Source organism: Chroicocephalus ridibundus, chromosome 5 (genome assembly GCF_963924245.1).
Source record: "Chroicocephalus ridibundus chromosome 5, bChrRid1.1, whole genome shotgun sequence".
In the NCBI taxonomy this organism is placed as follows: domain Eukaryota; kingdom Metazoa; phylum Chordata; class Aves; order Charadriiformes; family Laridae; genus Chroicocephalus; species Chroicocephalus ridibundus.
Window position 1 is genome coordinate 6,656,724 of NC_086288.1, and position 14,879 is coordinate 6,671,602.

The 14,879-nt window shown below is 44.9% G+C and overlaps 1 protein-coding gene across 1 annotated transcript; it reads right to left on the reverse strand.

The window, feature by feature from the left end:
* Nucleotides 1-7,462: 7,462 nt before the first annotated feature.
* CCNG2 (cyclin G2) lies at nucleotides 7,463-14,879 on the reverse strand. Its single transcript, XM_063336554.1, has 8 exons — nucleotides 14,525-14,879; nucleotides 14,221-14,359; nucleotides 13,074-13,211; nucleotides 11,772-12,022; nucleotides 11,519-11,597; nucleotides 11,334-11,432; nucleotides 10,207-10,412; nucleotides 7,463-9,687 (listed from the first exon to the last, which is right to left on the reverse strand). Exons 2-8 carry the CDS (start codon nucleotides 14,329-14,331, stop codon nucleotides 9,555-9,557), a joined length of 1,017 nt encoding a protein of 338 aa, XP_063192624.1. The 5' UTR covers nucleotides 14,332-14,359; nucleotides 14,525-14,879; the 3' UTR covers nucleotides 7,463-9,554.

Sequence of the window (14,879 nt, forward strand, 5' to 3'; positions counted from 1 at the left end):
CTGCCAGCAGCCTATCTGATCAGTGGAGTAGGAATTAAAAATAGGAATAAAAAGGTCCTCTCTTTCTACAGTACCATTCTCTGATCATCAGACAGGTTAATCGCCTGCTTGTTCTTCAGCTACACATCTAAGATCCAATGGTTTTCCTGCTTTGTAACCATGGCCTGGTGAGATCAAAGCTCGTCAGCAAACATCCTGGGCCAAATCCCCTGCTGCACCCTGAGGACCACATTATCAACAAACCTAGTTGAGCCAGGCAGCAGGCTTGGCCCTGTTAAACCTGTAGTCAACCATTTTGATTTCGCTCCCTCTGGTCCTAATGTCCTAGGAGTTCTGAAATAGTCCCTGGGGAAGAAAGGAAGCAGGGGACGAAAACCAGCGCTAGCCCCAGCTCCTGTCATCTTTGGTAACTGAATCTGGTTGGAGGCTCCAGGCCTGTGAGCATCGACATCCACCTGGAGTGAGATCTCGCCCCCAGGGCCACCTGGCTGGAGGAGATCAAAGGTGGAAGAGGGGAATACTGGAGAATGCGGGGTGACACGTAACCAGGAGCTGTGGACTAAAAACTCCGATGTTAAGTCAATCCCAAGAAGAAAAGCTGAAGGGTTAGACTTGACTGTAGGTGCTCAGGAGCCAAGTGTTGCTGCCAGGTTGCTCGAAGGAAGCAGAGAAGCAGAGGCACTGTCACAGAGATTAGACACCAGAGGAAGTTAAAGCCGCTGTTATTTCCCCGGAAGGAATTAATCCGTGTTCATCCTGGAGATCTGAGAAGAGCGCTCAGCTACCTCCACTGGTAAGTTCTCGTTTATTAAATCATCTAGTAGATGAGAGGACAAGCAACCAGACATTTTTCTAGCCAAAAAAACAGCCCTTAATTGCAGTGATCTTTTTTATTTAGCTGTATCCAAAGATACCAGGTGAGACTGCTATATGCAAATGGAACGAAGATACACTATGTACACAGCAAGCAAGCGCACAGCACTCAGTTCACTGCAGTAACATGCCAAGCACATACGAAAAGAGAGAGGAAGAGATTATCATTTTGCAAATGGAACAACGATTAGCTAAATTTCTACAGGGTGCGACAGCAGCTGCTCAGAAGTCCTGCTGAAAACCCAAGCCAGAGCTAGGAATCCCGTATCATCTTTACACCAGTCAAATGCCTTAACCAACCTTTCTAGTCTGTAGGAAACCGCATACCCTGAACAGCCGGGAATGACAGCGGAGAAAATGGGCCCTTTTCTAGAAAGCCATGGCCACAGCTTTAGGAAACTTAGTGACTGCATCAGTACAGACTTGGACATAAACAAAAATATGTTATAAGCAAGGTCCAACAGTTAGCACCGTATTCCTTCTCCTTCCCTCTTAATTTTTACGAGTGTAAAGATGTATAACTGCAGAGTGGAAAGAAAAAAAATCCAGCCCCCTGCCTCTAAAACCCTCGTGTAGAAACCCAAAATAAAGCTATAGGCTGCCAAAGGAAATAAATAGTCTGTTCCTGTTAGAAACTTGTGGAAGATCACCAGTATTCCACCATTTTCTGCACTGTCTCACTGCAAACCAGGAAGCCTCGGTGTTGTGCCTATCACTGGAAAAGCTCTCTTCTGCACTGACCCTTGTCCTTATCAGCTTCTGAACCAAACCGTGTGGAAGAAGAATGGATGTGCGTTTCCTCCCACTTGGATATTTAAGGCATAGTACACACTTTAAGACTAGTCCATAGGCTGCCCATAAAAATAGAATGTCTCAGTCTTTGCCGTTTACCCCCAAATCAGCCTTACTGGCAAGCAATGGAAACGTTAAAAAAAAAAATCAAAGAAAGAATGTTTCTAGTGCAGTCCCAATACTAATATTACAGCTACCTTGTTTGGAAAAAGTTGCAGAGAAAAGAACAAGGTACTAGTTTCTAACCCTACTTTTGAGCAAATCCACAAGATGTGCTTGTTCATCCAGATAAGAAAATCGCAGGAGCCAGACCCTTAGATGGAAGGCACCCCTCACGCCAAGTGTTTACAGCAGGGATTATTTTCAGAGAACATTCCCCCATTGAACACGCCTTGGGCAAAGGCATCTCCCATCCAAATAATAAACGCAGTTAATAGCTATGTAGCATTCAGCTAACTACGCGCAAACATTCAACATGTTATATGACTGCGCATTCCTCTCTGGTTGGCAGGACAAGGTGCGCATTTTCCACATTGAACCCGAAATCCATGTTTTCACAAGCATTAAGAGCCACACAGCACACACGCACACAGATGAGAGGACTATGTGTGATCACCATCACTTGATGGTAAAGACAACAATACTCAGAGCTAAAGCGGAATTAGAGAGTTTGGCACATAAGAATGAATCCCTAACTTGGGCTTGTAAGAATACCCCAACAGTGGCAATGGTGGGCTGCGGAGGCGATCGATCAAAGTACACGTCTTCACAACAGAACAAAACCAAATTCCCTCAACGGAGCCACATTTAGTATCACGACTAATCAAAGTAGCTCACGTTGCACTCGGAGCATTGAGTGTGTGGCTTCTCCCGATTGCCCGGACCGGCTAAAAGCGGCAGGATTACATTTCATGGAGCAATAAAAACTTAGAAAAGCAAAAGGCATCAGACAGATGACCTCTGGACGCACTGGACAATGCTTCTGGTAAAATGGCACTGCTGAATTTGGCAAGTGGCATTCCAAGAAGGGGAGGTCTCGGCCTCACAAGCGAAAACACCAAAATTGCTTCTTACAGCCTGGTTTGAGCAAGGGACAGCAGGCAGCTGCTGCTGGAGCACAGAGCATCAACTGGGACACAGCGAGGGAGGAGCACGCTGCTTTGCTCTTTGTCTCGGAACAGCTTTCCCTTCCCATTTGTCTGACACAGCGCCAACATCTCGGGCAAGGAGTTGGCATGTAAGCCACAACTACCTTCTGATCAGCTGCGGCACAAACCATTCGACTACGGGCCTTTGCTTCTGTAATCTTGGCAGGACAGCAAGCCGAAGCCAGGGATCACCTCAAGTCCTTCTGCCCACTAAAGTTGTTAATAATTGAGCTGTGGACGAAAAAAGACTTCCGAGACCCCTGGCTCAGTCACTGCAGATGGGAAGACTGTTACGCAGACCACAGTAATGTTTTCCAAAGTCCCTTGGAGACTTGGGATTATAAATTCAACTCTAACCTTTGAAACTTTTTACCCACAGCTACACGAAATCCTCAGAGAACAAGCACGCAGGCCCTCGCAAAGTCAACAGAGAAGTTGCATTTCCACCCTTGCGTAACTTGCAAACTCTTCAGCTTGGTCCACAGATCCACACGTAATGCACAGTGGGCAAAGCTCTAGGCGAACGCGCAAGGCTGATAAAGAAAAGGTACCCTTCCAGGCACAGCACAGGACCTTCCCAGCAACCAGAAGGTATCTGTGCTTGGAAAATACCAAATACCTCCTCCCACAGTGACTGGGGCAGGCGGGGGATGTTAGCAACCAGTCCCGCCATGCAAAGGTAACGTTACATTTGAGTGTGAATCCCTGGCCTGGGCACATCTTTATATAGGAGCACCGAAATGCCCTGCTGGGAAGAAACAGGAGGTCTAGCGCCACTGACACCGAACTCTGCAAGCCCTGCTTTCTCACAGGCCGTTCTGCATCCTGCCTCTCCGCAACAGCTCCATCGTTCCCTGCTTTCAGCTTATTCATCCTTATGAATATGCTTATTCATCCCTGATAACTGAGAGCTAACAGTAAGATTCAGGAATACACAGAAGGTCAAGGAGGAAGCGTGTGACAGAGGAAGGAGTTGCATTTGCCTTTCTAAGTCCAGGACAAAAGTTTCTCACCATAGGCTAGTTCTCCCATCAACTTCCCTGGGTGGGAATGAAGCCAGCGCTGGGTGCTCTGGAAATCCCATCACAAATGCTGCCTTCGTTTAGATGTTTTAATAGTGTTTACATCTCTATGATGAAGATGTCCTCGCTGCAGCCAAGAAAAACCCCACCAGCACTCTTTGAAGGAGAAATGAAATGCTTCATTAATTCAAAAATTGTTGAGATTGCAAATCAGGAACCGAACATACAGGTCTAGAGGCAAGATTACTAATAATTCATGAGCAAAATGCTATGTTTATGCAACACTAAGGATGAGATTTTAATTGCTTATTAGTGTAATTGATTTCATTCAGTTGTTATGGCAACTTACTCCTTTTAGTACATGCACTACACTAGACTCCTACAGGCTTGAGCCATAAAGCAAGGCTGAGTGACACATCACAGCTGCAGTACGTAAGATAAATACTACTGAGGATCTGCTCATACGATATATAGTAGACGGAGAGCACAGTTAGAGCTGTCTAAACCTCCTCATCTAGTGCTTTATGAATTCTACAGTTTCTCTCAGCCGGCCCACCTGATGACTTCCGTGCTTATCTCCACCACTATCCACTCTCGGTTTACACTACCCAGCACCCTGCTTGAGAAAAACAGTGGCTGTTTTGTGAAGAAGCTAGTTAGCCACAGTTTTGTCAGCACGTATGTTAGGCCTTATCTCATCTACATTCTGACCATCTTCCAGAAAAGCTTTTACACAACAGGAATCCAGCGCAAGAACTCGAAACCTGACAGTCGAGACCTGAAGTCAAACCCATGCCTCGTGCTCTTCAGAAGCAGGTATGCGGTTCAGTTAAACAAGAACACGCAGCACAGGCTTTGCTCAGCTACACTCACACATCCGCTCGTATCTACCCCTCCTGCCCAGTCTCTCCCTAGCGACGCTGGAACTGCTGCTTCTGTGTAAACATATCCACTAACTTGCACACAGCGAAACAGATCTTGCTCTCCAAGCACGTTTGCTAGCGAACCACATTTTGCTGGTCCCTGGAGTATGTCCTTAAAAATCTCTTGCCAGCCACCCATCTCACACACGTCAAGTTTTTAAGGACAGCAGCCGCGAATTAGATGTTCGGACATGGAAATACAGGTATTTTCCCTTGCTAAAGTCTCTGTGCGATGTACACCGAACTGGAAACTGCAGAAGCTGGTTTCTGGTCTTGCCCCAGTATCCACTGATTCACATTTTGCTGAGCTTCAAAGCACCGACAGCTAACTGACATCACAAGAGTAAGGCATTCGCCGATTAGTCCAGCCCCTCGCAAGCAAGCGAAGAAACGGTATGAGATTGGGAGGCAGCACTGTCTTTCATGTCAACTGTTTCCTTTACCGTACACGCTACAGTCAAGCACAGAGACTGCTCTAAGCACTGACCAACAGAAACGTATTATTCCACCAGAAAAAAACCAAGGAGATATTAAATGCCAGGGCCTGAACACACCGACCAATTTATGCTGAAAGATTTTATTGCGCCATGTCACTTGTTATGTGATCAAGCAGCAGAGAAGTCAAGTTTCCTGTTTAAAAGGCTATTATCATTATTTAATTATGGAATGACAATTCACTAAGGAACAGAAGCGGTTCTACTACTGATCCCTTGCGGCCCAGTTCAGCCACAGGAGAGCAGGTGAGCAGTAAGATAAGATCTCGAGATGCTCTCGGAAGCCAGGGCTCATCTACGCTGATGCGAGCCTTCAGCTCTACACTTGAAATAAGTCAGGCAACAGGCTATCTCGCAAAGGCACCGGGAGTAACATCCCGGAGCTCATACAGAAACCGTACAGCTAGGAGCTGTCTCAGGGGATTGTCCTCCCCACAGAAATATTCCTTTTCAGCCCCCTCATCCACACCCAAACCAGTCTTACTGACAAGGCGGTTACAAAAATGAGCGCATATTTAAACTCTTGAGAGGGCAAGCGTTCAAAGTTTCACCTCGTGGTACAAGAAAGCCCAAAGCAGTGCTAAAAAAAAAAAAAAACCATGCACAGCTCTGCTATTAAAAACCAAGCCAACCACCAAAAGCCCCATTCTTTGAACAAAGCCAAGCAAACCTCCTTCGAGGGATACACAGCTATCTGACCCGGCAAAATCAGAAGTTGGGCCTAAATTATCAAACCACAGAAGTAAACCTGACAATGTTCTTGCAAGCACATTTCTTTTCATGCCGGGACCGACTTGAAAGGGGCCAAATGGTACGCCTCAAGCTTTATTAAACAGACTCATCTCACAAGCTGCTGGTAAACCTAGGGACATCGCCCCTGGCTTCCTACCTTCCTAACAGCCCACCTACACAGCGCACGCATTATCTGCCGACTCCCGAGAGAGGAGGTTGCTGTACTGAAGCGACCCGAGTGGGCACCTTTGAAGTAGAAGCTCAACATCATTGCTGCAGTAGCTTTCATGTTCAAAGCGGTCGCAACAGACAGCAAGGAAGCCATGGCTCTTCAAACATTACAGCGCATGTTTTCAAAGGTGAACAGTTCCATTATTTAATTAACTTTCCCTGTGAGTTACTAGACAGAAGGGAATTTCATATAGAACTTGAGAATATCAAGTGCCCATCCCTCATCTGCTGCATGTGGGAAGTGAGAAGCCTTGTAGCGCTATCCTGTGTTTAAAAAAAAAGTAGCTGTGAAGGCCACAAAGGAAAAAAAAAGAGGATTGTTTTAACAGTTGCAGTGGCCCTGTCCTTCCCCCACGCACTCCTTGTCAATGAGTGACAGAACTCATCCCCAGCCTCACAACAGCACCCCATTCATTCCCAGCCTACACACACGCCGCCCCAAAGCTGGGACATCGAGGCAGGATTTCCCTTCACAGCAGCAGTGGCCAGAGCTGGAGGACACGCTGGCCTGGCAGACCAAGCACCTCTCACTCCATCCCTTGCACAAGAAAAAAGGACAAAGAGAGGGTAAAATAAAAAAATCTGCATCAAGCTAAAAGGTGTGATAGGTCTATCATAATGCTTACAGCCATCTCAGCAGGTGGCTGAGTGCAGGTTCCAGCTCCCTCTGTCAGTCTTCCTAAGCCTGGGAACATCTCTCCAGCAAGAACCATTTGCAGGCCCCCTTATTCCTTATTTTTTGCAACATAGGCACCATTTGGAAATACTTTGACAAGATGGGCAGGATGAGACAAAAAGAAACACGATCAAGTTTGCCTTTGCTGAGTTATTGTAGGCGTTTTGGATTGCCCAGGTGCAGACACGTCCTGAGACCAGGCTTCACAAATCCGGCAAACCTCGGAACATTTTGCCAGTAATGACCCCTAATTTAACCACTAGCAGGAGCTCCCATTTGCCAGATGTGCAAACGCGCCCTTCACACCGCTCGTCCCAGCAGGACAGAGCCCAGCTGCAGCTGGGCGATAAGCAAAAGGTACCTCACACTAACTTCTAAAACTGATGGCAGCAAAGCCGAGAAGAGATTCACATCCAGCAGCACGCCATGCAGAAGCCTCTCCTTTTTCTTTGCCAACTGCCAACACACAACTTCTGGGGAACGTGGAACACAGCTGCAGTACCATACAAGTTACACAGCAAAAGAAAAGCAAGCCAAAAAGCTTCAAGTAACCAACCGTAAGTCGCACCAGTTAACAAATACAGCACTTGGTTTATTTTTGTTCTCAACCGAAACAAGGCCCAGTAGGCTTGTTACCAGCAACCAAAAAAGTACTCCGTTTCAGAAGTGAGCTTCCAGGCACAGAGACTTGCAGTAAGAAGTCTTCAGGTGTACAGTATTGATATCATACAGAGTACACAATAAATTACTATCTACATGCAACATAACTACAAAAAGTTACATACAATGTAAAAAAATACAGTATTTTCTGCTCATTTTTTGTTTTAAATTTTTTTCTGTACATTTTTTTAATTTACATTTTTATATACATTTTTGTAAACTTTTTGTGTTTTTATAAAACTGAAATCACATAACAGTTATCAACTTACAGCACCGCTCTTACCATTCTAAAACAATGCTTGCATCTACAAGACAGCCTTTAGCTTGTTTGCTCCTTCATTTCTACTTTGGCACCAACACACTTCACACCGTTATTCAGAGCTAATTAGTCCGCTTGCTACCTAGCCATGTTCTCAATACGGAGAAACACAATCATACTTCAATTTGTGCTTCAATAAAAGAGTTCAGAAAAAAACATTACATTAACTACTTCATCAACATCACATTTACCTGACATTACTGCATTATGTCAACTTTTCCTGCGCTAACTGCTTTACATAAGCATGCAAACAAGTCGGATTATGACTCAATCAATAACATGAATATACTGAAAAACAACTACAGGGTTAAATATTAAAAGGAATGTAGACTTACCAAGATTTACCGTGTTAATAAGTCTAAGCTAATAGTATGGATTGAACGTTAACAGTTAAGATTTTAAACACACTGAAGTATGCAATGTGAATTGCAGCGTAAAAACATCTGCATTAAAGAAAATATGAAACTACTCCCTGACGCACACTTTATACTATCCTTTAGTGAAAACTAGTACTGATTAGAAACCTCCTTCTTGCCATGCACACCCCTGTTATAATATCCTGAAATAGGGATTCCTGAAGTTTATAAAGAACAAGCTTTAAAAAAAAAAATCCACTTGGAGTACACCACTCCAGATCCTGCTGAAAAGGAGCACGGAACGTAAAGTGTTAAAGCAGTTTCAGTATTTGACCCGCTTGGCAGTAAATAGTTTCAGCCTGGTACTATGTATACCTATCATTCCACGTAACCTACCCAGTCAATTTGATCTAATTCCAAAATACTAAAGAGTGGAGGTGCCCTCAAGAAGACTCTAACCCAAACTCTTGCTCAAAGCAGGGCCAACACTGAATTCAAACCAAGCTCGGGGTTTTGTCATGCTGAATCCTGAGAACCTCCCAGGACAACGACTGCACAGCCCTCTCTTGGTCCGCTCCCATGCTTGACTGTCCCCACAGAGCGAAATTCTTCCATTAACTGAGAACTTCACATTTCAATTAAATGAAATGCTCTCATTCTTGCTCCTTGCTTGCCAGTCAAGACCCTGAAATCATCACCTCCTCAGCAACCTCCTCTTAAGATACCAAAAGGCTGCTGTTCAAGTCCATTTTCCCCCATCAAAGGCCACTAAGCCAGGCTGACTAAGCTCGTTTTGCTTAGCTTCTCCTCACAGCTTCCGTGCTCCAAACTTGACCGTCCTGGAAGCTTTCTGTTGGGCTTGCACAAGTTGATCAAACTTTTGAGCCCAAAACTGGATGCTGTTCCAAATAAGAATGAACTCAAAGTAAAGGGATGGAAAAAAAAAAAGCCTATTTCCCTTGATTTACTGGCTACAGTCCTGTTAACACAGCCCAGCATGCCGTCTGTCTTCATCACCGCCAGGGCACACTCCTCATGTCTTTAGCTGCTAAGCATTTTGGACCACCAGGTCCAGGACTACATTTATGCTTGTTTACAACAGCACTATACATTAGCTTTTTTTTGCTGAACTGGGGACCTGAATGGGATATTTTTCTTCCTTAAAATTACAACACCAACAAAAAGAGACTAAGGCAGGCATCGAAAGCATTGATATACGACAGCAACTCTTGCCTTAATACAGTTTACAGATTACCACCTCATTTATTATTGCCAAAAGACTCTATGGTGCATTAAAAATCTCAGCTTAATACAATCAAGACTTAATGTTAAGACCGACAGCTAAGAGTTTGCCACTTGGTTTTAGGTTTGAGTTCAAAGAAGAAGGCGCCTTCCAGATCACTTGGAGGAGAACTGCTAAGGCTTTCTTCTCCGCTGCTCATATCTTCACAGGAATCTTCACTAGAAGGAACAGTAGGAAAGGTAATTTTAAACAAAGCACAACTCCTTAAAGTGGCAAAGTACTCTTCAATCCTGTGTTTTCTTGCACACTTTTCTGTTCCTAGTATAAACACAGCAGATCTAAACACTTCTCAGCACTGAGGCTTAAATCATAACAAGGTACAATTTCCTTTCTCCTCATGCCAAAAATCTCCTAACAACCAAGACACTAGTGTTCAAGGTATCAAACATAAATTACTTCAGAAGACTTCAATACTTCATAAGCCTCCCTGTCTTTAGGGAAAAAAAAGCAATGCCTCCCCCCACCCTCCAAAGCATTTGTGGAACTCTGGTTGTGGTGTTCAGAAAGTATTTTTTTTTCTTCTGTTTAAGATACATTTTAAGTCCACTAGTATTTTCAAAGCTAGCAGGTTGGGTTTTTTCCCCAAGTAGTACTGAATATATAACAAGTTGCCATTAACATTGCCAGAAAATGAGAATTCCCAACAAATTACAACACCTGCTGTAAGTTTTACCAACCTCTCACTTTCATTGAAACATCCACCCTCTGGTATTGTCGGCAACTCAGGAACACTGTAGTAACTGTTTTGCAGATTCTGAGCTGTACGTCTCGAAACAATCCAAACTAGCTTTTTATGATCAGGCTTGCAACATTCTGGAGAAGAATAATCTGCTAGGCATTTCGAAACCAGTTCCCTCCAGTAAAGTAAGTCACTATCACTTATCTGAAAAGCAACAAAAAAAGCAAACCCTATTTAGTTTATTACACACAGGCTCTAAAGGTAACCCCTCCCTCCATTTTATCTTCTCCAGGAAGACTTGAAAAAAATACCAGTCAAGATATAAGTGAGTCATAACTGTGATACCTTTGTCAAAGCTGGGCTGGTTTTGAAGGTGAACCCCTATACGCCACCTAGAAACGTCCATGCTGAAGTTAACTTGAGAGTTTGCCTGTCAAGTTGCTGTTAATACTTTCATTTTCACTTCCAAAGGAAAAATGAAACCAGGATCGTTCCATTTTAAAATGGAATCATCTCATACTTTAAAGAGCTACTTCCACCCCTCAAGAAACTGTGTTGGTTCAATTTCACTATAAGAGTGAAAAAGCTTGTTTTAGACCATCAACTGATACAGCACACAGTTAGAAGCTATAAATCCTATGCTACTTTATTCAGGCAAAAATAATAACCAGCTCAGCAGTCACTGCCGTCCTATGAACCGATTGAAAGCTCCTCTAGAACATGCAGCTAGAACCATACGAGCTAAATCAGCTGCTTGTTAAAGCATGTATTGTGTACGCATTGGGTCAGCATTTCTTCTGATATTATACATTTAAGCTAGTTGTTTTTTTTTAAAAAACCATAATTCTTTTGCTTGCCAGGCAGCTGACAAGATGTGCCAGCGAGAAACTACTACCTAACCTCCTCCTCTAAGCAGCAGTTTTTTGTATTTGGCATTCTACCGAAGAAACCACGTCAGTTACAAGAGTTGCAGGCAGAGGCAACCATTTCATTGCTCATTTCAGCTGATGTCAAGCAGTACCTGCAAAAATTGTACACTGACAGCAGCGGTCCCTTAAATGTAACACTGTACATTAACCACACCAGTCCCAACAACTGCAGAGACAATCCACGGAAAATACTTACCTTAGAATGCTTCTGAACACGAAGAAGGATCTCAAACAACTCAACTGATTTCAAAGTCTGAACTTCTAGAGTGAGAAGGCACAAGGCCAAGACAGAGGGCTAGAAGGACAAAAAAAATAAAACATCGCTCAACACAACATGAAACAAAACCTACTCAAAAGTCAAAGCAAGCTACCTCTACTTACTTTTGCTTTAGAAAAGACTAGACGACAGTTGCAAGCTTTTAGCTGTGCTTCCAATTTGTCAAGATTCAATACTTCTTTCCTGTAAGACACCCAAGAGAAGACGCATTTGTATTAACAAGCATTCACTTGTCAGGAAGCAAATACTAAGGAGCTGCCTCCTCTACAGCTAATACCACAATCATTTAAGTCAGAACTAAAGAGAAAAAGGGCTTAGCAAACATGTAGATCACCACCAACACGCAACTCAACTCACCTTTCTGAGGTATGACAGAGTACAATAGTATGGTACAAGTGCAAGAAGGTTAAGGCAGTAGTAGCTTTAAATTCAAAGTGCAACTTTTCTGAAATTATCTTTTCCATCCGTTTCAGGTCGGACACAGTGCATTTACATTGGCTGATCCGGATGATCTCGTGAGCAGATGGAATATTGCATTCTTCTTCGACTACTCGGGCAGCCAGTTGGAAACAACAAACTCCAATGCAAGATAAATGCTTCGGTTTCACCTAAAAATAAGAGGAAGCACCATGAATACTTCCCCCTGATAAACACCATGCTTATCAAACAGCAATACCAACAGCTCACCCAGCCTCAGTGAGCTGTTTAGAATATTCACAGTTCAATAGAAAGAGAGATTTGCTTATCTCAGCTAGACCTGTCATCGGTCAGCTCATACACCTCACCTAGTCCTAACTGGTTTCATCACTTAAGTTTCAGCCAAACACAGCTGACAGAGCCAATAAAACAATATGCATCTGCCATAGCTAAGTCAGAAGAAGCGAAGATCAACAGCTGAGCACCCTCTACTGAATGAAATTCCTCCACATCACTACACAACAAATAAACTGCAGTGAGAACTGCAATACCCGGCTTCTCCAAGCAGCAGTGCTCACGTACCCTCATCTAAAAGCTACACAAATCCAGCCTGAGCCTGTTCTTGGCAGTCCTACCCTTCCACAACTTGTTCCTACCTCTGCTGTTCTCTCCCGTCTACCAGCATAACATTTTGTGCAACCTCAAGGCCAGTCAGACCAGAGAACTGATGCAACTTCAGTTTTTCTGACAACTTAATAATGAGAAACTGGTTTAGGTTCAAATTGTCTGCCATGAAGCAGCACAAACATGAGAAGAAAAACATCCAGGAAACGATCATTCCGTGTTAGTTCCAGCACCAAGCTAAGCTTTAACGCAGCACCTAGAAACAGTCTGTAACGCAAGTTGTTTTGTTCCTTCTTAATACCTCCTGTCTTAGTCTGTTACATCTACACGGTGAAGGCTTGTTAAAGGAAATAAACTACGCTGCTACTTGCCTTTAGAGGTAAAAAGAGGCCATAAAAAATAGTTAATAAATCATATAAATGTTTAAGCTCATCTTTCATGCAAGAACGGTACTCCAAGTGTACAAAGGAGGACTACAGAAACGTTGCTGGTACAGAATGAGTAAATAGCCACAGTTATCTCCTAGATCACAACCCTCCCCTTTTTGTCAGTCAAAGTTCCCAGGAAGCTTGCATATTCCCAGCTGACACTATCGCAGATCCTCTCCCCCCAAAATACCTTCATAAGCGCCAAGAATCTGTCCAGAATGTTAACAGCCAAAACAAACGTTTCAGTTGCAAAACCGAAAAAGTTGGTCAGACTCCAGAGATCTTCCACCTTGGCATTCCTTTGCCTCGGACACAGAGTATTTTCATTCTACGACAAGAGAAGCAAAGTCGGAATTATTCAGTGGCAGCAGTCATGATTGTGGCCGCTTGCTCCCCAAGTCATCTTTTACCTAGATCAAAAGGAAGCAATTATCTTCTTGCATAAATACCTTATTTATCTTAACTTAAAAAAAAAGCAATTTAGATACTTGAGAGTCAAAACACACCCAAGGTAGACAGATACAGCCAGGTCCTGAGTCTCACTGCTGCAATACCCAGCACAACCACATTTCCAAGTATGCACTTGTTATTTTAAAACAATAGTTACCAAGGGCATGCATATAGTGACTCCTGACCTTACGGAAACAGAGATGACCAAACTCAGCTTATTCTTCTCTCTGCCTACATGTCAATAGTTAAGCAATACAAGTGCTGCTTTCAAAACAAACAAGACAACTGATTTCACAGACTTTTTTTTGTTAAACATTAAGGCCCTTTCAAAAACAACTCAAAAGCATTCGAAAGAGTGTAAGCCTGCCCTAAACTCCGCCAAGGAACTCTGGTCATTACCATGGAAAGGTTTATGCTTAGCTCTTTTTTTTTTGTTGTTAAGCACTGAGTGTTTCTCGGTTCGTTTCCCTACAACTTGCTAAAGAAAAGCCGGTCATTTCCCCATTTGTTAGTTGCCTACGTGACATCCCAGCTTTCCTGCAGTGGTACAAGACAGCGGTAACAAAGCTGAGAGATGAAAACAATACAATTGCCTCGGTTTTGTGTTCGGTCGAAGTTTAAACAATATTAAACACCTAAATAATTTACTTGCCCTGTAGGTCATAGCTCTTTGATAACGTAGTGCCTGTTAATAAGTACGAATAAAGACAGAGTTAAAACAAAAGGGAAGCGGCGTTTGCAGAGGACAGAATTAACTTTCCGAAGTTAACGCACATTTATCTCTTTTCTAGCTGGGAGGTTTTTCTAAAAAAACGTATTTCCTGCCCTGAGGAGGCTGCCTCATCCCTCCCCCCCGCAACCCCGACCCAAGCCCCGCTCCTCCTCACCTCGGCGGCGCACTCGATGAGGCTGAGCCCCTTCTCCCGGGGCTGAAACCGCCCCTCCTGCTCCAGGTGGAGATTCAGCTGCTTGAAAAGCCACAGCGCCTCGCTGCTCATCTTCTCCCCTGCCTCCGGATCCTTTTACCTTCACGGCGGACAAAACACCTCGTCAACAGCTGGCAGCTCGCCCCCCCTCCCCGCCGGAGGCCCCTCAACCACCCCTGTGGGGAAAGCCCACCCAGCACACAACAAAGGGACCCCCACAAAACGCCTCAAAGAAGGGGCAGCCCTGCCCTGCCGGCACACTCACCCGGGGCGGTGTTGAGGGGGCACCGGGCGCCCCCGCCGCGGCCCTCACCGCTCGGTTCCTCCGCGGCGGGGAAGGGGGAGGCGAGCCCGGCTCCCCTCACCGCACCGACGCGGGTCGGCTCCGCCGCTGGCCCCGCATCCAGGCAGGGTCGCCTGCGTCCCCGCCCGCGGCGGGCCCCGCTCGCCTCCCCCAGCGACTCACGGCGATGCCCGCGGCAGCGGCACCATCCCCGGCCCCCAGCTGCTGCTGCTCCTGCCGCCGCCGCCGCCCCGGCCCCGCATCAAAATGGAGGCGGCGCCTCCCCGCCCCCTTGTTTTTGTTCTGGCGGCCCGCAGATGGCCCCGCGCGGAGCGCT

Coding starts and splice junctions, on each gene's coding strand:
- CCNG2 (XM_063336554.1), bottom strand. CDS start 14,331: ATGAGCAGCGAGGCGCTGTGGCTTTTCAAGCAGCTGAATCTCCACCTG. Junction 11,433..11,518: donor TAGTCTTTTCTAAAGCAAAA/GTAAGTAGAGGT, acceptor TTGTCCTTCTAG/CCCTCTGTCTTGGCCTTGTG. Junction 10,413..11,333: donor GTGTTCAGAAGCATTCTAAG/GTAAGTATTTTC, acceptor GTTGCTTTTCAG/ATAAGTGATAGTGACTTACT.